Source organism: Atractosteus spatula, chromosome 1 (assembly GCF_055471065.1).
Source record: "Atractosteus spatula isolate fAtrSpa1 chromosome 1, fAtrSpa1.hap1, whole genome shotgun sequence".
Lineage (NCBI taxonomy): Eukaryota > Metazoa > Chordata > Actinopteri > Semionotiformes > Lepisosteidae > Atractosteus > Atractosteus spatula.
Window position 1 is genome coordinate 13892264 of NC_142706.1, and position 23834 is coordinate 13916097.

Genomic DNA, 23834 nt, shown 5'->3' on the forward strand with positions numbered 1-23834 from the left:
ATGTATTAATAAGCTTTAGTCCAAAATGCAAAGGCATCTTAAATAATAATTTAGAACATGCACAAGCAGAGTATAAATTTAATATATATATACAGTATTTGTTTTTTCCTGAAAAAACTCAATACCACATACATAAAGACTTAAAAGAACGGTGAAGCAAGAAATGATTATGGACTCTGTAATGAAAATGAATTTAGGATGCAATAACATGACGTAAAACATGACAATATTCAAGTGTTTCATTAAATCCATTTAATGATCTCAATTCACAGTAATAGATCTTTTTTTTTCCTCTGTCAACAGATGCAATGTCTAAAGCATCTTATGTCTTTCCTTGGAAATTTATTAACAAGCTGTAGATGGGAATGCAAACATGTACAAATCTTTTTAATTTAAACATGCACTTAAAACTATATAATGTAAAGTAGCAAGGTATACATTTAAAATAAATACAATATTTGTTTTATCCTGAAAAAAATTCAATGCCACATTCATAAAAACTTAAAAGAATGGTGAACCAAAAAATGATTATGTACTCTGTAATGCAAATGAACGTAGGATGCAGTAATACAACATAAAACATGACAAAATTCAAGTGTTTCATTAAATCCATTTAATGTTCTCAATTTACAGTAATAGAACAGTTTTTTCCTCTGTCAACAGATGCAATGCCTAAAGCATCTTATGATACAACACAGTTTATTATCTCTCATTAAGTTACATTACCAGGCAATGCTCTGTGGGTGGACGAAAGCTCATGACTTTATAACAAGGAGTCTGCTATACATCTAATCCCAAAGCATTTACATCAATATACAGTATACTGTACACATTGCATTATTTGTTTTAAAGAAAAACAATAACACTGTGGAATACTGAAATAATCCAAAGTTAATATAAAAATGGCATTACTGTTAAAATCTACAAAAACTTTTCTATTTTTTTTATTTAAAAAGAAAAATCTAAAACAACAAATTAGAAAAACCAATAGCTTGATGGTTCATCTTTGCGAGCACGTTTAATTTTGAGGTGAGATCTTTTTCCGCCACCTTCACAGCTGTGATGCCCTGCAAGATTTAACAAACCTGGATTCAGGAAACATTGAGGGTGTGAGAAAATAGGTGACTCCACAGGCATCCATAAAGCTAAAATAGCTCTTCATTAGAAGATGCTTTTTGGATAGTGATGCATATGGTACTTTGAATAATTAGAGAAACCAGGACATCATAAGGCAGCTCTATTGACTTTCAGCACCTTCACTGGGTGAGGATTTTTTTATGCCAAAACCAGTTTTCTGACACCAGGTGACTAAAAGATTCTAGTCACAGCTGTTTCTACTGGTGACATAGAACAGATTACAACATCAGAAGATTATTTCAATTCAAATACCTTAGGCTGTGATGCTAAAACACTATAAAATGATGTTTGAATGATTCAGTGGGGACGGAGACAGCAGATAAGAATGTCTTCCTGCAGCTCAGGGAAGACTGCGACCGGTTGGAACCCCCGCCAGCATGTTGTTCTTTGGGGAGCAGCTCTCGGGCTCCATGGTCATTACTCTGACGCAGTAGCCATGACTCTCTGCTGCCCAGGATCTATCCAGGTCCACAAGGCCCATGCACTGCTTACCTGTCAAGGTTCACAACGTAAGGTGAAAGGCTGTTTTAGATCCTTTTACACTTTTAGCGTGTTGCTGAATGGACCAATTAAAATGTTCATATTCATATCTGCAGAATAATAATAATAATTCCTGACACTTACTACTGTATATATAGCGCTTTCCTGGACAGGAACAAGTAAAGGTTTATTCCATGCTGAAAAGAGAAGAAAGGAAACACGTTTTGGAGCCGAAGAAGCCAAAGAGAAGGCTCTACAGCCGAAACGTTGTGTTTCCTTTCTCCTCTTTTCAGTAATAAACCTTTACTTGTTCTTTTGCAGTCTACGCATGCTGATGCAGCTACCTACTTGAACTAGCTTTTCTAGACACTCCACTCAAAGAAATCATGCAACTGCCAACATCAACAACAAGTCTTTTTCAAGGTAAGTTCATTTTTTGTGTGCATCTTAATCAGATTCTTGATTGCAATGTATTGTACTTCTCACTATGAAAACCTCACAGGAAAGTAAAACCTTCAAAGTAAACTCAGCACACCAGGCTTATCTGGTGAGGGTCTGGTATGGAGATATAACCCTCTGGATCATTAAATGTGTTGCAAACCTACTGAGAGACATGATCAGTCTTTTGGATCAACAGATTTGTTTGCCTGTCTGTGGTCCATGCAGCTTTGGAGCTGGGAAATGCACGAGAATGTGCAAATCCTAGACAGGTACGAACTGCATATGTGACACTGTCCATAACTGGTCAAGCTGCTGTGGTAACTAAAACACCACCATCCTCTTGTGGTACAATAAGTCTCACCCTTCTTTTGAGTCTACATTATAAACAATATAGCCTTCCTGTGTTTTCTGCCTGCCCTTTCTGACAAGGAGTCTGATTGAGAAAATGATTGTTCTGAAAATTCATCACAAAATACAAATCTGTGTGACTTAGACACCTATGTGATAGGATTAATGTCTGACTGCTTTGTGATTATGAATAATAATTAGAATAATATTAATCAAATAGAATTTGACATCCCAAAGAATCTCAAAGTGCTTTTACATACGGGAGGGAGCTTAACCTAATATTGCTACTTCTGCAGGTTAGACTTCTCACAAGTGTTGTCTCAAAATACCCAACAATATTACAGATCTTGTTTATAGGATTTGATTAGATCAAAGCCATCCTGTGGAAGGCAGATGTCCAAAAGATTCCTGTCACAGCTCTTAAGTCACAGCTGTTTCTACATATGACATAGAGCACCTCTACTTTAAAGCATCAGCAGATCAATCAAATTCAAATCAGTCGGATGGGAAGCTGCAACATTATAAAAAATATGTTTGAATGATCTCTGCTTCTTTGCATGTATCTCACAAAAAATCCATAGTGATAAGTGTTTGAATCCCAACTCCATTTGTATTTTAAATATCCTGAATTGTTGCAAAGTGGATATGCTGTGCATGCCAATTTATCAAATTCTGCATAATAGCACTGGAATGAGATATGCTTCATTATACATATGACAGGGTAATTTGCCCAAACCATGAATTTCTAATTTTTACATTTAACAAAGGAGAACTAAGGTACATTTATATCAAGGTACTTTATATAAAAAGTTTCTTAGTTCATCAGGAACAACATTTAATTGTTTAGAAATTGATCTCCTTAGTGAAATGGTTGACAAAGCTCATGTACTGGGGAAGGCTTGTGAAGGGTGACAGCAATATCACTGCAAGAAAGACACATTTGTTAAGCATTAAATCTCAAGACCAAAGATGGCTAGCATGTGTTTGTTGAAAACTTGAAAGTGTTATTTTATTGCCAATAAAAAAGGAGTGGGAAACGATCCGACAAAAACAATCGGATGTATAGAAGCACACATGCCTCGTGTTAATGGGAGAGTGGAGAACCAGTGCTTTTTTGATGATCTGTAGCAAATGCTGTTTATAAACAATTGTTCTCTCATGGAAACAGTGCTAATTAACAATTATGTAGTGATTCCTGTAATTGTTTTTAATAATCCCTCCCTTCCCTTTCAAATGTGAAGACAAACCTGTAGTTGACAGATTTAAAAAATATTTTGATACACTACTTAAAGTATTAAAAGCATTTCTGGTGAATTTATATATGTTACCAAAACCTCTTCCTATCATAAATTAGTTTCCAGTCAATCAAATCAAACAAAAAAGTAATAAATGGGCCAAAAAAGTTCCGGGCAAAAAAAAAATTAAAATACTTATTTCTTCAATCAACCTAAAGTTCTACTAGCTACAGTATATTAAAGAATGAAAAGATTAACTGTTCTACAAAAGAAGCCAAAATTCTGTTTTACCTCTGACACCCGTTGGAGTGAAAGAACATTAAAGACCATCTGCGTTACATGACCACTATACAGTATGTGGTGTGATAAGTCCATGGCACCAGCAGAAAAATAACACCTACCTATTAGGCGTCGACCAGCAGGCAGTTGGACAGCTGTCTGGTCTGCAAATCTGCACAGGATCATGTGCTCCTATAAGAGGCACACACAGAAGACATGGTGCAAACCTCACATGGCTCTCAATGTTACATGGGGAAAGAGGCAGTATCAAAGGGAAGCTACCCTTGGCTATACAATCTGACACAATACAGAAATGACTCAAATTATGCTAATATACCCAGATGTTTGAAATTCATTATCAGGGACATACAAAATGAAATAAAAAGCAGAAAGCTGCAAGTTAATTTATAGCACACTGCAAGTAGAATTTACTGAATTCAATTCATCACTACAGATCACTGATATTCACACCTGATTAGTCCTGCAGATTGGATCTTAAAATCCCCCAATTCAAAGCAATTAGCAATAGGGCTTGAATGGAACAGAAACCACAAGACCCCGTGACTCTGTAAAGCAGCCTTAAGGAAAACATAAGATAGCACAAAGGGGGGAAATAACAATTATTTAATGAAACAAAACTAGCCTTGGGTTTAATTAAACTGTTTTGATCAAAGCTGATGTTTTTTTTTTACTGATTTTCAATTAAACACTATCCCAGGATATAAAGTGAACTGCAAGGAAAAAATGTTTTTTAATGCTCTCAAATCTCCAATGTTAAATCATGACAGCTGCTCCCTTTTTTGTGCTGGATGGGGACATGTGGCTTCACATTCACACAAAGTACATCCCGTACCCCTCTGGAGTTATAAAAGGTCTCATACAGGGGTGTGGACATTTCCATCTTGACCACAGGGATAATTCTGGTATGGTTAGGCATACATTCAGGGCAAGGGTCTGGGATTGATCAGAACTAGGATTACACTGTAGTTAAGATTAGGTTTGTGCAAGGGTAGGACTAAGATAAGTGTATGATATGATCTGGTATTTTTTCTTTCTTTTGTGTTGTGCACTGATGTGGTACAGTACCTCACATAAATACCAGGTTATTTTTAAAACATACCTTATAGGACAAAGCATCCAAAAACTGCTTGCTGTAAACAAAGCATATTTTAAAAAGTGAGAGACAAATAACCATAAAAATAAAAACAAAACCACTGACATCACAATATGATTCCAAGTTCCATTAAATTTCCATTCTATACAACAAAATAACTGTCATCTTCAGTAATGTTAATATATTACTGAGTGCGAGAGTCCAGGAAGGAGATCGATTCTTACTTTCTACTGTATGTCAAAGCATCAGAAATTTTGACACTTTATATTGGATACTACTATATTCATTAAAGACATTTTGAGCTTTATTCAGCAAAGTTCTGGGTACATTTAAGTTTTCCTTAAGAGAAAAATACAATCATATAGGCATTGATTTCAAACACATTACGAACAATTGAAAATTGAAAACAGATATTTTAAGCAGCATCATCTGTAGGAAGATGAGGGAAATTAGTAGATTAAGGAAAAAATATAACAGAAATCACTGCAGCCAAATAATTTCTTCTAGTTGCATTACCTTCATGTGTCTAATTATTGTACCCAACCACCTGAAGCAAAATAATTGAACCGAGAAGTAAATCTGATCAAACTATTCTACCAGAGAACCTCAATTGAGTTTTAATTAAAAAAATTACAGCACCAGTGAGGGAAATATTCATTTTTTTACACTATGTATAAAAAAGAAAATCTCAACTAGTAGTTTGATGTAGTCACAGGGATTCCATACTCTTTAAAAAGTGCTCTAAAATATAGCAATTGCTTAGCTCTAGGAATTTTAAATGGTCAAACACACCCCTTACGTTAAGTGGAAATCACATCATTAGGAATTTGCTTGGAAACAAAGTGTGAGAAATAGAGATCTGTAATATATGAAATTACTCCACTTCCCAATTGAGTCTCCTAAAAAACGGGATTTGATCTAATCTGATTCCACATTTTTTAAATACCTATTATTTTACTTTTAAAAATGTACCATTTCTAATTGTCAATTCAATCACCTAACCACCCCTGAACTATCTAATATATTTTATGCTACAAGTCAGTGTCAAATGGGGGATATTTGCAGCTCTTCCTGACAGCATTGCAAACTCACAGGCACACATAGCCAGGAGCATGTGACTGTCTGAGTCCCCCCCCCATCTTCAGAACACCAATCACAGTCGGTTAAGGACTGTGTGTTTCAGCCAGTCCTCTGAACAAATGCTTTTACTCGTCCAGCAAGTAATTTTTGCTTCGAGGATCCTTATAAAGCTCGCTCCAGTACATTTAATGAACTCGAGACTCACTACGAATCAGTTCTCTACAAATCCTCACAACAGTGTAAAAATGGAGAAACAAAATGTGGATGTTCAATATTAAATTGGCGGCTTTGAAATTTAATAAGAGGTCCCATGGCCCCTTTTTTAATATCTGATAGCAAGGCTTTAGTTTTATACACAGTCATCCTGGAATCACACTACATTTCTTAATAAACTCGATGCTTGTAAGTCCTGTATTCAGCAGGGAGCTCATCCTGCAGTTTTCATCAGTGTCTAACTTCTTAAAGCAGAGGCCAACATAATATCTGTGCACCAAGGTCAACACACTCGCTAGGAAGGCCAGGCTGTGCTGCGAGAAACAGAGCTCTTCTTACCTCCTAGGGAAGGTGAACTTGAATGTGTTCTGAATGAACCCGTAGCAACAGGGGCTGATGACAAAGGCGGCCTGGGCTTTCACACAGAGCTCAATCACCATGTCTGTTGCCACTCCACAGGCGTGAAGTGCAACCTGAATGCACACAGACAAAAAAAGATCCCCCTCTGAGCAATGGCAAGAAAGCTGACAAACACAACAGTCAACACGCACATCAAACACCAATTTTTTTCAAAACTAAAAACAACAGGCTTTTTTCTTTCGCTTATGCGTCAGAACTAAAACAAAGGATAACACCATGTCTGACTTTCAATCTGATAAAATGTATTAATACTTGGGTGAAGTTAAAATGTACATACAGTATGAAACAACGGAATAAAAGGCTCTAAACCAATGGTTATGCACAGATACAGTGCCTTGCAAAAGTATTCATACTGTACACTTCCTAGGGTTTCCCATTTAGTAAACTTCCAAAATCATATATACACCTTTTTTTAAATTAATATATTTAAAAAAAAAACTGAAATCTCAAACTAAAGACTTCCAAAGGCAAGACAAGTCACCTTTACCTTGGCAAAAACTAAAGAGAAAAATGAACAACGGGAACTGCATTAGTATTCAGAGCTGTAAACTCAATATTTGGTGGAAGCACTTTTGGCAGCAATTGCAGCCTCAGGTATTTTTGGGCACTTCTCTACCAACAACGCACACCAGCCTTGTGCACTTTTCCCCATTTTTCTTAGCTGACGTGATTAGGTTCTCTCAAGTTGCTTGAGGATTGCTTAAGGCCAGCAGTTTTGAGACACTCAAGGACATTCACTTTCTTATTCTTAAGCCACTCCAGTGTAGCTCTGGCCTTGTGCTTTGAATTATTGTCATACTAAAAGGTTAATTTATGTCTCAGTTTTAGCTCTAAAGAAGGTTTTTTCTGTAAAGATTTGATTTTCTCTGTAACCTTACAGAGATACAGTAGGTAGATTTCTTGTCAAATCATTATATTATTACAAAGGCCACTCAACAAATTGCGTGATATGTTAAGGTATTTTTTAAAATTTTAATACATTAATTTAGGTTTGCCACAGTAAAGGGGTTTGACTAGTTTTCCATTTTTCTTCCAAATCAATTAGCTATTTACTTTTTTACATTTTGGTTTGAATACGTTGTAATATGAATATTACATATTGAATATGTTTGCTTTGAAGGCTGTTATCATATAATGAATTTATATATAATACATTAATTGATACTTCAAGCATCATGGCTGCAAGTTTTCAAACAACAAAATATGAAAACCAGGCAAAGATCTAAATACCTCTGCAAGGCACTGTTATCACGACTCACTAAAAAATGAAAGGACCAAGACTTTGCAGTGACATTTTTGACAGCCCTTAAAGAAAACTAGTGCAGAATTAACATAAATACTTAACACAGAAAATAACTGTCATCCAACATTTTAAATTGAATAATTTAAAACATTTTCACAGCTTATTAGCTCATTATTAGTATTCAAACACTCCAATTTTATTCTTACAGTTCACAGATATAGAGTAAGAATAGCAAATATTACCCACAAATATACAGTGTATGTTAGACTGAAAACCATTTAATTGTTTTTCAGTGTTTTTCATCAGACATATTTATTTGCAATGTATCACAGAAAAAAATGAAATATGAAACAACCACTTACCAAATTATATTATAAATTACATTTTCGCTCATTTCATTATTTCATTATTTCATATGCATTTTACCCCTTTTTTGGGTGCTTTTACTATATTGACATAGAGCTTGATGATAAAATACTGTCATTGAAAACTAGAAAAAAGGGGTAAACGTTTGGTCCGGTGTTTTAAGAGCTCCTATTCTCTATCGGAGTAGAGAATCCTGTGTCAATTGTTTTACTTCCCCAGAATGCTCTGAGCTGAATGGTAGCATGTTGAGAGGTACAAGTTTAGCCAGCCAGAACCGTGGGATTAATGAACTGAGAGCAGAACATTTTCGAGAAAGCAGTCCAGCTCTCTATGGAAATTACACGGTATTTTCTTTTATATTGTCACCGCAGGAAAGCCGAATACCTGTTTTTTCATGTAATCCTGTCAAAGAAATCTTTCATGGTGGTATTGCCGGACTGAATAGTGCAGCAGGACTGACTTTTTAAAATTATGATTGAAGTCTTTTTTTTTATTTAATTTCTTAAGGGGCATAAAAATGCATTTCATCAGCACTCTCTTTTTAATTTCCGACTTCCACGGACTTCCAACATTAAGTTGTCATGACTCTCTGTCGTTATTTCTCCTCTCATTATTACGTCCCAAGAGCAAAAAGGTGGCATCACTACCGTACATGTGCAAAAGAGGCAAATTGAAACAGCTTCTTTAGTAATTGTCAATAAATGTCTAATAACATTTATTAACGTAATAAATGTTATGTTAATAATTATGTTAACATTTATTATGTTAATAAATATTAATAACATAATTAACAGTAGTTCATATACAGTAGTTAATAACAATAATTGTTCATAGCAACAATAATACATTACCCAATATAATACTGGAATCTTATCTGAAACCATAAAGTTGAAGATCATAGTTGAACAACACAACAAAATAAAAAAATGCAGAGCAATTTGCTGAGCAATACACTGCTGTATCATATACACAGGTTCCTAAAAAATAAACATAGCAGTTTATTTTAGGTAAGCAAGGTTCTGCAGGATGAAATACATTTGCCTGTGATCAAATTGAAAAAATTGTTGATCAAACCAATGACTTCTTTTTAGGTGTAGTAACTGTAAGCACCATTTGACACATGCAGCTTGAAATAAACATGACTGTGAATTTATATCATTTTTGTTATGTTTAAATTTGATCACATTGAAGAAATTAAAAGTCATCCTGAGATACGTCACAATTTAAATTTAGCCTCTCAAAGATAGAAATCTGTAAAAATCTGTAAAAAATGTACTGATAATAATTTACAACAGTCACGCTATACTGAAATTGTTCATTATTAGGTCACTCCAGTCAAAAACAACCCCGCATTCCTGACCAAAAAAATAAATGTCATAAAAATGATGTTAGGCGTTAAACTTACCAAATCTCGTAACTGAATGTGATAATGATTTCCAATAAAATTAGAAAATAGAAATATGTTTGCAGAACGTGTCTGGTTTTTGAAACAGCAATATATACTCAGATTATTTCCGAACACTCTGGGGTATAATTCCTTGAACCAGCACATTCACACATGGTGATTCTTTTTTTTAATAAAAAGGCACAACTGTTCTAAACTTCCTTTGTACTAAAATAAATCTTCTGAAGTTTAATCTAACACAGACTCCCCGTTGTGTGATTAAAGCTCTTTTTTTGCTTGTAAGTGGCTTTAGATTTTTTAATATAATTTAGGTAAAACATCACGTTTTGGGGGGCTTCAACTTCAATTACTAGAGGATTCATCCGTTCATCCTAAAGGATAACAAAGTACTTGACATATAGGAAGGGACCAACTTCAGTCACCACTATGGTGCATCATCCACCTGGGTGATATACAACAGCCATTTTAAACCAGCAGCCTCACTACACAGATCAGATTGAAAAGAGAATAACTGCTTCACCAGTTGAAATAAGGAAGACATTATGGAAGACCAGATTGCAGAAACCAAATGCAATCTTCAAGCTTCAAACAAACAGCCAATTACTAAATAACAGAACGTATGTGCTAATGCTTTTTGTTTGTTTTAAACAGGAAATTAAAGAATAAAATAGGAAACAGGCCTATTTGTTAATACATCTCACTTGTTTTCATTAACAATTCAAGCAAAACAAAACTTTTGACTTCAGTTTAAAGTAATGAAGGAAAGAAAAGCACACCATCCTACCATTTTATAGAAATATTCTTTAATTAATCCTGACAGTGTTTACTACTGAGAAAGCAATGTTGTGTTATGGACTATACATTAACATTTTTCTCAGTACAGGTGGTCTTCAGTTATGCTTAGAGCACCTGAAGAGACTAATGTAACATTTTTCACATTTTGTCGAAATCAAGCATCACATATAATGCTTATTTCAGTAAATGAGGTGTATTTTCAGTGCCCTTCGAAAACTGCCAATATTGGACACAGAACGTCTGTACTTTTACAGTATACTATATAGATGTTTATTGCTAATCTCAAACCAAACTGAAAACACATTGGCCCCAACATCTGTTTTCTTTGCTTTTTTTCCTATTTTTTAGTTAAACCTTTTGAAGCGCGCAATTCCAGCCACAGTTTTGTGACTTACTTTTGACACCTACTAGAATGGAATGGCATACTGTATACAAGGTATACTGTGTATAAGGTACACATGTATGGGCTCATCCTATTCCATGTTTATTTTTAACCGTGTGACATCCCTTTTAAATGGCCTCTGACAGATTGCTTTCCAGTTAAAAACACTAACAATCTGCTGATTACAAAGGGGGGGGGGGCACTGCGTTTCACTTAACCTCTCAGCCACAGAGCTTATTTTCTCATCAGTCAAAGACCTTTTACAGTTGACACTGGTCAGCAGCCATTTATCTTACATTTCAGTCCAGCAGCTTTATGTACTAATTTTCATTAGTACTGCAGTTAGACTTTGACATTTTGTTCAACGTTTAGAATAAACACATTTAATAAATATGGAAAAATATCCTAAGCCCAGAGGCCACCAAATAACTCATAATGATTTTGTGAGAACGCCATTACTTTACCTCAGTCTATTTTTCAGGTGTCTGCAACTGTTATTCTGGGGGATGTGGTGAATGTGGTGAAAGCTTCACTTTTCGAATGCACTGGGATTTGAACGTCTGAGGAATTTAGAATATTTGTTTTGGCAGTTGTGTAAACCAGTTTTAGATTTATGCACATGACCATAGGTTTCACTGCTATGTGTTGGAACAGAGGCCAATGGAACACATCTCATCTTGCTGTTTCATGGTGTAGCACTTTTACTGCAGCTGCTATCATGATGCTGGAATCCTTGCTGGAGAGCGTGATGACTCTGCCTCTGTCTTCTGCCAACCCTCTATTGATCTGGATGAATTCCAAAAGCTTTCATGTTCTGCTTACACCTATACTTGCACCATAACTCTGAACACCCTGCTGGCCTTTTGACATTTGGAAATAATCCACACTCTTCCAGAAGAGTATGTCTTTGTGTGATGGAACCGTTATGCATTCTATGGAGATACTACTGTAACAGTAGAGATAAGCTACTGTAAAGTGTATCTGCTTAAAGGGCAAATTGCTGCTAGTTACCTTAATATAAAAACAATTCCAGGTCTAGTTTTACTATAGCAAATTCCTACAGTATTTGTTTAGTATTATCTGCATGGTCGGCAGCTCTCACAGTTCAGAGATATCAATCAGTACCATGTCTGCTGTTTCCATTAACTGGGCGAGAAAATGTCTTGTTGGTAGTTTTGATAGAAGTGTGGCTTAAGTATCTGTGTAACAACAATAAAGACTCATAGTACAACAGGTCAAAAAGGACCCCTTGAATATAATTAGAAGGCAACAATATTCCGTAGTAATAAGAAAAGTGAACTGCCAAATCAGGGTAAGTAAAAACAGGAACCCCGATGCTTAATGTCAATCTTTGCATAGTAGGTGTTGATGGTACAAAGATCATCAAAGAGTACAAAGAGTCTCAGAAAATGTCGTTCATTTTTATTGAACCTGTCAATGCTCATGGAAGGTTAACCAGGTGACAGAAGATCTGAGCCAGTGCTTGTGTTAAAGTCACCCAAGATATTCAAGTTCTCACTTGGGAGGATATGCCAATTACCTAGGAAACATCACCTTACAATTTCGCTAAGCTGTTTCCACTGGTCATCTTATTTGGAACTGGTTAGGCTATAGGAGATGCAGGAGCAGAGGGGGTCTTTTATCAAGTCTGCCTATTAGGTCCCTACTTATAAGCTGAATTAAACCAGTGCTAATGAGTGGAGTCTATATTACTGCAAATGTAAATCCATAGGTCTTTAGATAGCATTTTCCCCCTCAGGGGTAAGTAAGGACACGCATTCCCAGGGAGTTCCTCTGCCTGAAGTCATTGTCCCCTTAGAAGCTTGCTAGTTTACATCCAAGCACAAGACAAAGCCTCACTTGACAACTGCACATACAGATTGAGTCTTGTTTTACAAATTATTTTTAGGTTTACATCAGAGTACCTTTTCAGATCAAAATAGTATAATATTTCAAATATGAAAACCATTTGAAATAAATAGAAGTGACAAAATGCATTCTTAAGATTAAGACTTGGATGAAGTCAAAAGGTTGACCCGTCCCTGAAATGCCAATTATAAACACAGTATTTTATTACAGCTTTGTGTTTGCTATCAGCTTCTTGCCTCTTTTGAAAAGAAACCGAGCACCAAATACTGGGTTTGTAATCTGCAATTGAAGGGCTGTGATTTAAGTTTGGTCCAAATGCTGTTCTAAGAAAAAGAGAACAAAAACAATACAAACATATTGAGCATTTAAAGATATCTGCTGGAAATAAAGAATCAGAAAAATAAAAATGCAAAAAAAGACCAAAGAGTTTCCAACATTACTGCAAGAGTGAAAAAACTTAAATTTTAACAACGTAGACAAAAGGCAGGAGCATGGAAAAACTCTGGATCAAGGAAATATGAGAAAATGAGAAGATGAGATAAAAAACACACTTATTAAAGAATAAGACTGTGCCAGCTGCTCATAACACAACCATGATGGTTAAATTGTTATTGTGAAATGATAGCAATACTTACTCCCACTTGGAATGGCCCAGTGAAGTAGTCAAGATTTGCCTGGATGAATCCAATGTTGTTTAAGCCAAGCTCACGACATCTGTTCTTAGCTCTGACCAGAGACTCCTCTTTGTTCTCTATCAGTAAAACCTGAAAATTGCATGTAAACAAGTGCCTTAAAACCAATAACCGACTGCTTCAAAACATAAAAGCTGACCCACTTCTTGCCAACAAATAAGCATTAAGTTGGTAGATAATGTCTTTTGTAGTTCATATGATTGTATTGTATGTATTGTATTATTATTATTGTATCATTTGTTACACTGTTTTGTGTTGACTGTGTTGAGCTGCTGTTGCACTGCAATTTCCCACACGGGATCAATAAAGTATCTATCTATATGTCACTGCAATTACTAAATCACTGTACAAAGATGAAAAACGCATAACGTAAAGTTCTTTTTTCCAACTTTGGCACACACAATGGAACGTTTGAACAAGATGTAGTCCATAATAGAAGAAAGGGATAGTTTCACTGAGGCCTCACCTGGCATTCTGGTAAGGTGTGAGCAAGAACAATCCCCACATGACCCTGAAAACAAAGACAAAATAGAGAAATTCAAAGAGGACATCGCACAGCTTCAGTCCATTTCTAGGTATCTATCATAACATGGACACAGACCTGAGAACGTACAATGGGGTAAAATCTCAACATCGTCTCAGGAATGACTACATGGCATGACAAGAATTCCGTGGGGGAGCAGGATGAAAGGAGACAGGTCACTGATACAAAGCATTACTTATACACTACCCCTCCACTGCAGAAATCCACTACAGTGTCACCAGGCTGGGCCACTTTTGTCACCATGGCAACAAGGTTGTTCAACTGCTGCTGCTTCCTCAAAGCACGGACATCTGACATTTTTCCTGAAACCAAAAACAAATTTTGTTAACTGTGTCGTTAAAGCATACGCAATTTTAATATGTTAATTACTTTGACTACATTCTTATCATGGGATCCTGATGTACTGTAGGTCATATTTTTTTTACTTTTCTAAGAAGCCATGGGTTTGTATTTACCACTAAGGTACACACTGCCTGTACCGTGGTAAAACAGTGATAATTGCAGTTTTGTACACAGAGGAAAATTAGACCTACAATCCTTCGTAAAAAAAGAAGGGTTTGCTTTTATGTCGTGATGTAAAATGATTGAGCAAATGGTGTTTAAATAGACTTCTTTAAAAACAAAATGAACAAGTGCACGAGTTTAAACAGATGCAAATGCAAAAGCTGCAAAACACTGTTCTCGGATATGGTCTGATGTTGCTTGTTACCTATTCAGGTAATTCACCATGAAATGTTTCTGACAGTTTGAATTTAAGGGAATGGGATAAGAGGAAGCATATCAATTCAAAATTGCTTTCACAAAAATTTCCCCATGATTCACTGCACGGTGACACACTGATTGACTTCCCTGCTATGTATTTATTTTTTTGCAGTCGGTTTCCAACAGTTCAGTAGTCTGGAAAAAAAAAACACTGCAATGCAATCCAAACAAAAGGAATGACAAATAGCAAGTATGAAATACGATAAAATGAAACTGCTCTATGGTTTTACATAAACAGAACATTTAGCTCTCCCCAGTGTAATCTTGAAATGGGCCAGAATTAATCTTTCAACAACAGAGGACAGGACTGGTGTTGTATGTGATGCTCCAACATGCAGATGTGCATGGATAGGGATTTTTTTAAATGGAAGGTTTTGTTGAAGCTCCTTAAAAAATCCCAACATACAGTATAACAAGTGTTCATCTGCATACTACAGTATTGAAAAGGTGTCTTAAAATTGTGGTGCAATTATCTCCGCATAATTTTATTCACTTGTTTTTAACGGTAAAAAATGTCCTTGAAAAACCGTTTCAATGCTCATGCAACTGTGCTTTAACACAATAAAGACACCACCCAGAAGAGAGGTCTTCACATTACAGGTAATAATTAATGAGGGCCACCCTTTTCTTCAAGGGGAAGGAAGTGTTTATGTGAGCTAGTTTGCAAGTGGGACCTTTTCAGTTTATGTTTTGCTCAAATTACAAAGCGAAAAAGAAATCCCTGTTAAAATGCCTCCCACAAATGCTGTTAAACACTGTTGTAAATAAAGGGTCCTAATTTCCCCTTTTATCCTTCTACATTTTCTGATTATTTGTAATATCTTGCAGCTGTGGTGCACCATGAGTGATTTTGCTATATTAAGTGATCACTTGCCTATTTTATAAGTCACGTCTGTTTCAGAATAATTCCTTGCCTAACTTTCTGCCTTACATACTCTTTTAAAACAGCCGAGTGGGATTCCACTATGCAGGTATGCCATCTGGGTGATACGAGAACAAACATTAGCCAATGTTTTGCCAAACAAAGATTCCAGAGATTGGGGAAGAGCAATGGAGGAAGGATGTGCCTTATTAACTCACACCATATTTCTGAACCCTCAATCCCGAAATCAGCATCTGGCTGTTACTCTATCATGATTGTAAATCAGACGTGATGACAGTTTTCTTTTGCTTCGTGTCACGCTATAATAAGCAGTATGCTGGAATAGCAGCAACACATTATACACGCTTTTCCTTTTCACGCATTTCAGAAAATGATGCATGTCAGTCGTCATACCATAATTGTGTAAAGCAGGAAGTTCAAACTGTATCGTCCAGCAATCCATCTTCAAATAGCTGCTTATTCCTGGTCAGGGTCATTGAGACCCTGGAGTCTGCTGCAAAGCAGAAGGCCAGTCCAAGTACACATCCATACAAGTCCATGGGGACATTTTTGAGACACCAAATAACCTTGCAAACACATCCTTAGAGGCTGGGAGTAAAGTGCAAAATCCACAGAAAATAGATTTGTACAAGGGTTGACCATGCAAACTTCAGGAACTCTTTCCCACATGCTTGCTCTATTTTCAAAACTTTTTTAAATATTCTGCTTATTCATGGTAATAATCATGTTTACTCCATCAACACCCTCCTGTGCTTGGCTATTAAGTGCAGGTGGAGATCAAGTCCTTAATCACCAAAATAATAAAAAGAAAAGTCAAGGAATTATATACAGTAGTTTAACCTTACAACTGGGATAGGCTCATCAGATTCAAAATCATACTTACTGTACTGTATATGATCTTGATTAGACAGAAGGAACAGCAACATACATTGTAATTTTACATTAGTCAGTTTTTAGAATTGACTAATGTGGAAAATGACACACTTAGGAATACACATTTTTTTAGGAGAAAACAAATGCTAAAAGTATTTAGTTAGATGAGTGCCATTTACTACTGTCCACTGCAAAATATGACAGCCCACTCTTTCATGCAACCAGCTCATAACAGGCAACTCCAAACACCTGCACAGTACGTGTGCCTACGTTACACAAAAGTGAAAAAAAAACATAAAATAAAGGCGACGAGAGACATCAGTGCAGTAACCAAGCATCAGGTTCAATAAAGGAAGCAAACGTGATCCAACTAGCAAAGTGTTCTATATTCAGGATGCAAATTATAGCTATTAACACCTTCTGTCCTGGGGCACTCAGTCTGTATTAAAAAGATTATGTTGGTGCTTCCTGCAGTGATCCTGCAGAAGCTTGGAGATAAACCACATGACATTCAGAATGCGTTGCCCACTGGATCAGGTTAAGACCTGTGAAAAAAGGCACTCGGCCCACATGTGTAATTCAGCACAGAAAGCGCTGCAGCTATGTGCTGGCTTTCTTTGATGTGCCATTGTGCTACAATAATTAGAGCAGCAGTCATCAGGGCTTTCATGCCTTTCATGCGGTTAGCCCGGTGAGTGGATTGGCTTGCAGCTTACACTTCTCATCTGAACGCACTTTTGGTGGTGTCACGGCAGTTATCACCCGACAATTAAAGCTGCACAGCACCTAGCAATTTCCAAAGCAGGCATTCTCATAAATAAAGGAATCTGCCTCAAATAAATTGTTAACACCTCACAGCAGTACAGATGGGATGGGACACCCATATATATATATAGCAACAGGTGTGTAACAGCTTAGTTACTTAAGGCACATTTTCCCCATAAAAGGTATGGTGTGCAACAAAAGACTTGCTGGAATGTAAGAGGGAAATGTTTACACATACTGTACTGCTGTTTTGGAACGTATCTGACAAGAGATTAATTCAATTTTTCTCAGTCAGCTTATAGAGAATTGATGTAGTTGCATACAATGTATATATATTATTCTGTGGACAGGTCTTTTAAAATCATTATGAAAGCGAAAAGGAATTAAAATTCAGCCAAGAAAGTTTCTTTGTAAAAATATATTACATATATATTCATATATATCAAACTTGTTGAGTATACACATATACTCAACAAGCTTATCAGTTTTCACTGTTCTAGCTTCCTTCAGGCAGTCCATATTCTTCCACACATTTCTTCCTACAGAGCACAGAGATGCATGGTCTGGAAATACACAGTACAATAAGAGCTCTGTTAGGCACAAGAAGGTACTTATGTTTGCTGGGGAAAAGAATATGATCTTTTAAAATAGCAGTAGTCTCATCTATGATACTTAAAAATACTGAGGATCTCAATTAGATTAATCAATGCTGCAGTTTTCAAATTTCTACCTACCTACCAAAAATGCATAATGCGACCTTGGGTTTCATTTAGTAATTAAAAATGCATCTTATTTGTCTTTATTTTCACAGAGAAGAAACTAGTGAATTTGTCCTTCACTCTTACTCATACTATTAGAAAAAAAAAGTTTTCTGTAGACTGTCAGAAACATTTTTTTTCAGAAACAACAATCTTTTTGCTGTAACCTGGATAGCAACCTTGTTTTTATTAAAACTGTCCCCTTCATGTCTAATACCTTGCTCCTGCAGAAAACAGAAAATTCTTATGCTAAAGGGCATTTAAAAGGGTGAGGCAATTTTTATGGCATAGTGATATTTTTAAACTGTAACAATGTGCTCCAAGAACGCGCTTCAACATTTTATGTTCTCACAGGCAAAAACATTGCAGTGTGACAGGGGCTCTGTTGGCACACACTCGCATTTGAAATGTTCCTGCAGTCAGGAACACAGCATTTGCGTTATCAAGCACTTATCATGATACTACTAGGTCTTCTCATCTTTTAATGCAAAAGCAGTAAATGTAAATATACTGTAGCATGAGTGATTGAGATCCGACATTGTGACGTACAAAGAAGGAACCTTTAATGCCCTCTTAAAGGGAAACACTATTTTTATATTTCGGGGTTAGAAAGAATCAGCATTGATGAGTGCATTTTAAACCACAATAAAAGTAATATGTACACAGTAATTTGTAAAATCTTCAATTTACATAATAAAATAGATTAAATTTCCAGGCATGCGCAGTGCCAGGTTCTGCGATTCAGAATGAGGCCGGGGACGTACGTGGCCTTATTACATTGTAATCATGCAGGCTAGTGAATACCTCTATGTTAATCCAATAGAAATATTGCCCTCGATTTAGAGGTGATTTTTGCCAACAAATATTATTTACTCTTCAACATTAGAACATTTCTGTGTTGAAATATCTGCTGTACAGCCTGTTCTTATTTGTTAATACATCATATAACATTAGTCATTACAGTGACTAGTGAGCAGGAAGGGCCGCATCAAGTCGCAATTTGCACAAACTCAACAACATGGTGACTATACTGTACTTTCGCAAAGTTCAATATTTTGTGCTTAATTTGAAAATTGTAAGATTTTTATGACATCAATGGATTTATTTTGTTACCGAGATTGAATAACCGGTCTCAGAAACTGGGTACTGCAGAACCTTTTTAGCTGCAGTGTCAGTTCTGGCGTAAGCAAAGAAAATTCACTCCGTTTTCTTTAGTTTCCTTTTGTCTCCTTGGAAACCTAGCCTTCTCTCTGGCCCCCAATGAAAATAACAGCTGTGTCTGCCAAATATCAGGTGAGTAAAAACAGTGACCGGTCCAGTACTTACAAATGAGTTGCAAAAGGAAAATGCATGTTCATGTTTCTCATTCATGGTCCATTGTCTCAGGATATTCAAATTTTTACTCCAGTACCTGAGGTCTTAATTACAAATTTGAACAAAATTACCACTTAATTGCACAAATTTAATTAAATCTTAGCTGTAAGGAAGGTAATGATTTATTGATGCTACACAGTGGCCTTCAATGATCAGAGCTAAGGAACAATGCCATGAAATTCTTCTTCTTTCTGAAGCTGTCAATACATTGCATCTCCTTAAATAAGTAACCTGACAACCAATAAATCCCAATTTCATGCATCTAGTTAAAGGAATACAAAATATCTGTCATAATCTCCATTCTTCAAACAACAAAGCCCTCTAAAATGAAGAAAACAGATCATAACATAAACAAGGAAAACAACCTTAATTAATTAAACCATTACCCAAGTGTTTGTACCACGGTCGGTGAATCAGTATCACAAAAATTGAGAAGTACAGACACCAATTCTCCAGTTCAATATTCCCTGTCTTCTTCTTAAAGAATGTAACACAAGTTGTTCTCGCTTCGCACACAAGAAGAAAATCAGGAAATCTTCCTAGCTTGCTGTCTGCCAAAACCTGAATCTCAATAGAGGAACCAAAGCTCAAAATCACAACTAGAAAACACAACTAATACTTCACTGCTGTTTTGGCACTAGTTTCAAAGAATTGGATGTCTGCTCTGGAAGATTAAACACTGTATGGACGCCCAGCATGCTAAATAGTCACCATAAACCATTTGGAACCTCATCAAGGTCTTTCTAAGGAATTTCTAAAGGGGCCACATATCGTTCATAGAGCTTATGTCTTTAAATTTTGTAAGACATTGATGTATTAACTATTATGTTAATGCTTTAGCTGCCTTGTTTCTGGTGTGCTAGAACTAGTTCCAAACAACAACCTTCTATATACATGATTAAAAGAACAACATTTAGATACAACTCATTCCTCACTTATGTACTAAAGGAAAGCCTTTGTTTATACTACTTAGTCTTATTATATGCAGTATACTGTACTTTTAAAATGGAAATCCCCTTGTATTATCCGAACAACCCAGCTAAAAATACAAATAACTGGAAATGTCTTGCAGGGTAACATGCTCAGTAACAATGACAGAGTAAGAACTGTATCTGTATGACTGCCAAATGGGGTAAATTTTAAAAGTTGAGACTCTGTGAGATTATACCAAGTGGACTAAAGTATCAGGTCACTAATATTCTCATGCTGCTTAAATCTAATCTCATTATGCCAGCATCTATACCACCCTGCAACTCACAACTGGCAACTGGAAGTTAAGTAGGTATGAGCCTGGTCAGTACTTGGATGGGAGACCTCCTGGGAAAGCTAAGTTTGCTGCTGGAAGAGGTGTTAGTGGGACCAGTAGGGGGCGCTCACCCTGCGGTCTGTGTGGGTTCTAATGCCGCCAGTATAGTATTTTTACACTATTCTGTAAAAAAGGTGCCTTCCATCAGATAAGATGCAAAACCAAGTTGCTGACTCCCCTTGCTCATTAAAAATCAGAGGGCATTTTTTAAAAAGAGTAGGGGTATAACCCCAGTGTCCTGACCAAATTTCCCCCTGATATTCATCAATCATGGCCTCCTAGTAATCCCCATCTATGAATTGGTGCACTTTGGCTGCCGTCCCATCATCCAGGTGGGGGCTACACATTGCAAAGCGCTTTCAGTGGAGTGTCCAGGAAAGCGCTATATAATTGTGAGGATTATAATATTATTATCCTGAGGGATTTAAAATGTCATAATCACTGTTACTCCCAACTACCAAAGGCTGTGAGGTAGCCTATATATTCAATCCTACACTAAAGATATCACTGGTTCCCAATTAAAAAAAATCAATAGTGGCTACAATCAAGCAAAGACAAAGTCATTCAGTTCAGATATGTCATCTGAAAACATGAGGATGATGCAAGTTAGGGATTATAGATGATCTCATAGGTGCGGTTCAGTGTGACAAGATGTAGCTTGTAATGCAGGGAATTGATTTATAATGTAATGCTCAGAACTCAATTAAACAATAATTCTTAACAGGGTATGTGTTACTGGCATGCTTGCAAAAGCCTTCAGCAGCAACCCAGGATGTGGCAATATCTCATATTAACACATATCTTGGAATGTGTTGCATCCTTAATTAAAGTGATTTATGAATGTGGCAGTGTTAAAATAACAAAATGTTGTATTTTAATGAATGCATCCTCTGATGTGCAAAAATAAGTGGAAATGCTAAACTGTTTTAGTAACTGGTTGAAACTGTTAGAAATAAACATGTTAAACAGTTCTTGAAGTGGTTTGTGCTGTAGGTTTTACTCAATTATTAGACATACACTATTATTAAACCTAATGCTCCATTCACCCTTCTTAGGTTGTACAGTGACTGCACTGTTCTCATGTGATGTTACAAAGTTCATAACGGAATACTGTTCTTTAACCCTTTTTCTCCTGGAGATTAATTAAATAATTAATAACAATTGCTTAATTTTATATAATATACTCAACTCGAACAATCTCAAAGCACTTTATAAAGAGCAGAAGCCCCACTTCATCTACTGTATCACTGAAGAGCAGCCCTGAACCTATGCAGCATCAAATCTGCCCCAGCAGCACCACTTGCACAGTAGATCAGATGGAAAAGACAAAAAAAAAATTGCCATCTGATCTAATGGGGGAGTTCAGGCAGGTCTGAATATAGGAGAACAGTGTGAGATTTAGACAGGACTGGAGTCACAACTAATCTTACAAACAGCACCATAGGATCGTTAATCAGCAATGGTCTAGAGGGAAGTCTGTCACCTACTACTGACACCTACAGTTCAACCCATAATTAAACTCAGAGTAATTAGGACAGCATATAAAGACAGGAAAAGGGCAGACTCAGAGAAGCTGTTGACAAAATATTATCAAGTTTTCACTATAATACTTTGCCTTTTGAGGTTTTTTAAAGATGTTTCATTTACTCCAAAAAATTACAGATAGGCTAAACAGTCACAAGAGTCCAGGAGCCCAGTTTTGGAATTACATTGATAAACCACTTGGTCTCAAGTTCTCTTGCATTTCCAGTATAAACAGCAAAGCAGTTAAGAAGCTGAATGCCAAACCTCTCAAGCTTATCCAAGGGCCACATTACCACAGCAACAGAAAACAAAATCAAAATCTGCAATAACAAGAAAAAGAACTCTGGTTCATTGAACTTATTTCTGCAAGCAATTATTTCGGAAGAGGATGCTATCATATTTCTAATTTAAAAAAAATATAATATTAAGTTAGGGTGCAGAACTTACTCTGAACAAATGAACTTCATCAAAGGGAGAAACATACGTCACATTTACTAAAATCCCAAATGAAATATTTTTTGAATCACCCAAAGTAAATAAAAAATAAGGGCAAAAGAAGGAGCTTTTTAGTAAATCAAAGAGATCTACTGAGATAAATAGCACGATAGCAGCATCTACCAGGAATCCATCTGCCCAAGTGTCTGTGAAATCATAATCTTAAATCCCAAAAGAAGAGGTTTACATTCTTATCTTAGACAACATGACTGAGCATGTTGCAATGGGTGTTGGGCTATGTTGTTCTTTCTCACCAAGCCACATTGAGCTAACACCAGAGAGATCTCCGTTTTGCCTTTGGCAGTCCAACAGATTGGCAGTATCGAGATAAGAACAGGCATTACAGTCCAAACCATGGTTACTTGCAGGGGCTATGACAATGAACTACTGGCCATTACAAATTGCTGACTAATTTGAAAGAAAAATAAAAAAATATATACTGTATATTGCCATTGTCAAATCTTCACTCCAGATGACCATTTCAAGATGTATCATTCAATGCATCTTATAAATAAATTATCTTCTTTCAATCCCGTTGTCTTTAAGTTTAAATTTTTGTGGAACTATTAACACTTCTACGGTAGAAGAAACCATGGTAACAAGACGAAATGGAAGAGTAATTTACACTCAAGTTGCATGCTGATTCTGAAAACCTATGAGCACCGATATAAAGACATATTTAAAGCATGACAGCTCCTGTGTGCATGACAAATGTACATTCATTTGCAAGGGTGAAAGCATCAGAACCTATGAAACAAATAATTTGGTAATTTTGCTCAACATAAACACAAAATTCAGCAACAATGATCAAGTATAAAACATATTTGAATATGATCTCCCTACAAAACTAAGCACAAAAACAAAACATTGGCTTTTTAAATATTTTTCACTCAGCTTACAGGGATATTGGAAGACAGAAAATATACATAAACGTTGTGGTATGGAAAGGACTGAATGAACTGTGAAATAACAGGAAGCATTCTGCTCTGCTTTGTTTGTTTCACCATATTTTCAGACTCGTGGTGCTTTACTGTCATCAAAGATATACCTT

General features: G+C 36.1%; 1 protein-coding gene across 2 annotated transcripts in view; it reads right to left on the minus strand.

The window, feature by feature from the left end:
• Nucleotides 1-597: 597 nt before the first annotated feature.
• gstcd (glutathione S-transferase, C-terminal domain containing) overlaps nucleotides 598-23834 on the minus strand; it is a 60295-nt gene continuing 37058 nt past the window's right edge. Inside the window, exons 6-13 of one of the 2 annotated variants that reach the window (XR_016090947.1) lie at nucleotides 14230-14345; nucleotides 13966-14010; nucleotides 13443-13571; nucleotides 6667-6800; nucleotides 5041-5071; nucleotides 4043-4112; nucleotides 1390-1629; nucleotides 1017-1067 (exon numbers count right to left, since the gene is read on the minus strand). Coding sequence is in view for 1 of the 2 variants with exons in the window: in XM_088913437.1 (XP_088769563.1) it covers nucleotides 1478-1629; nucleotides 4043-4112; nucleotides 5041-5071; nucleotides 6667-6800; nucleotides 13443-13571; nucleotides 13966-14010; nucleotides 14230-14345 (677 nt within the window). In the remaining variant the exon portion in view is untranslated. Of the gene's footprint in view, nucleotides 1630-4042; nucleotides 4113-5040; nucleotides 5072-6666; nucleotides 6801-13442; nucleotides 13572-13965; nucleotides 14011-14229; nucleotides 14346-23834 lie in introns of both variants that reach the window. The other variant, XM_088913437.1, reaches the window with a different exon arrangement.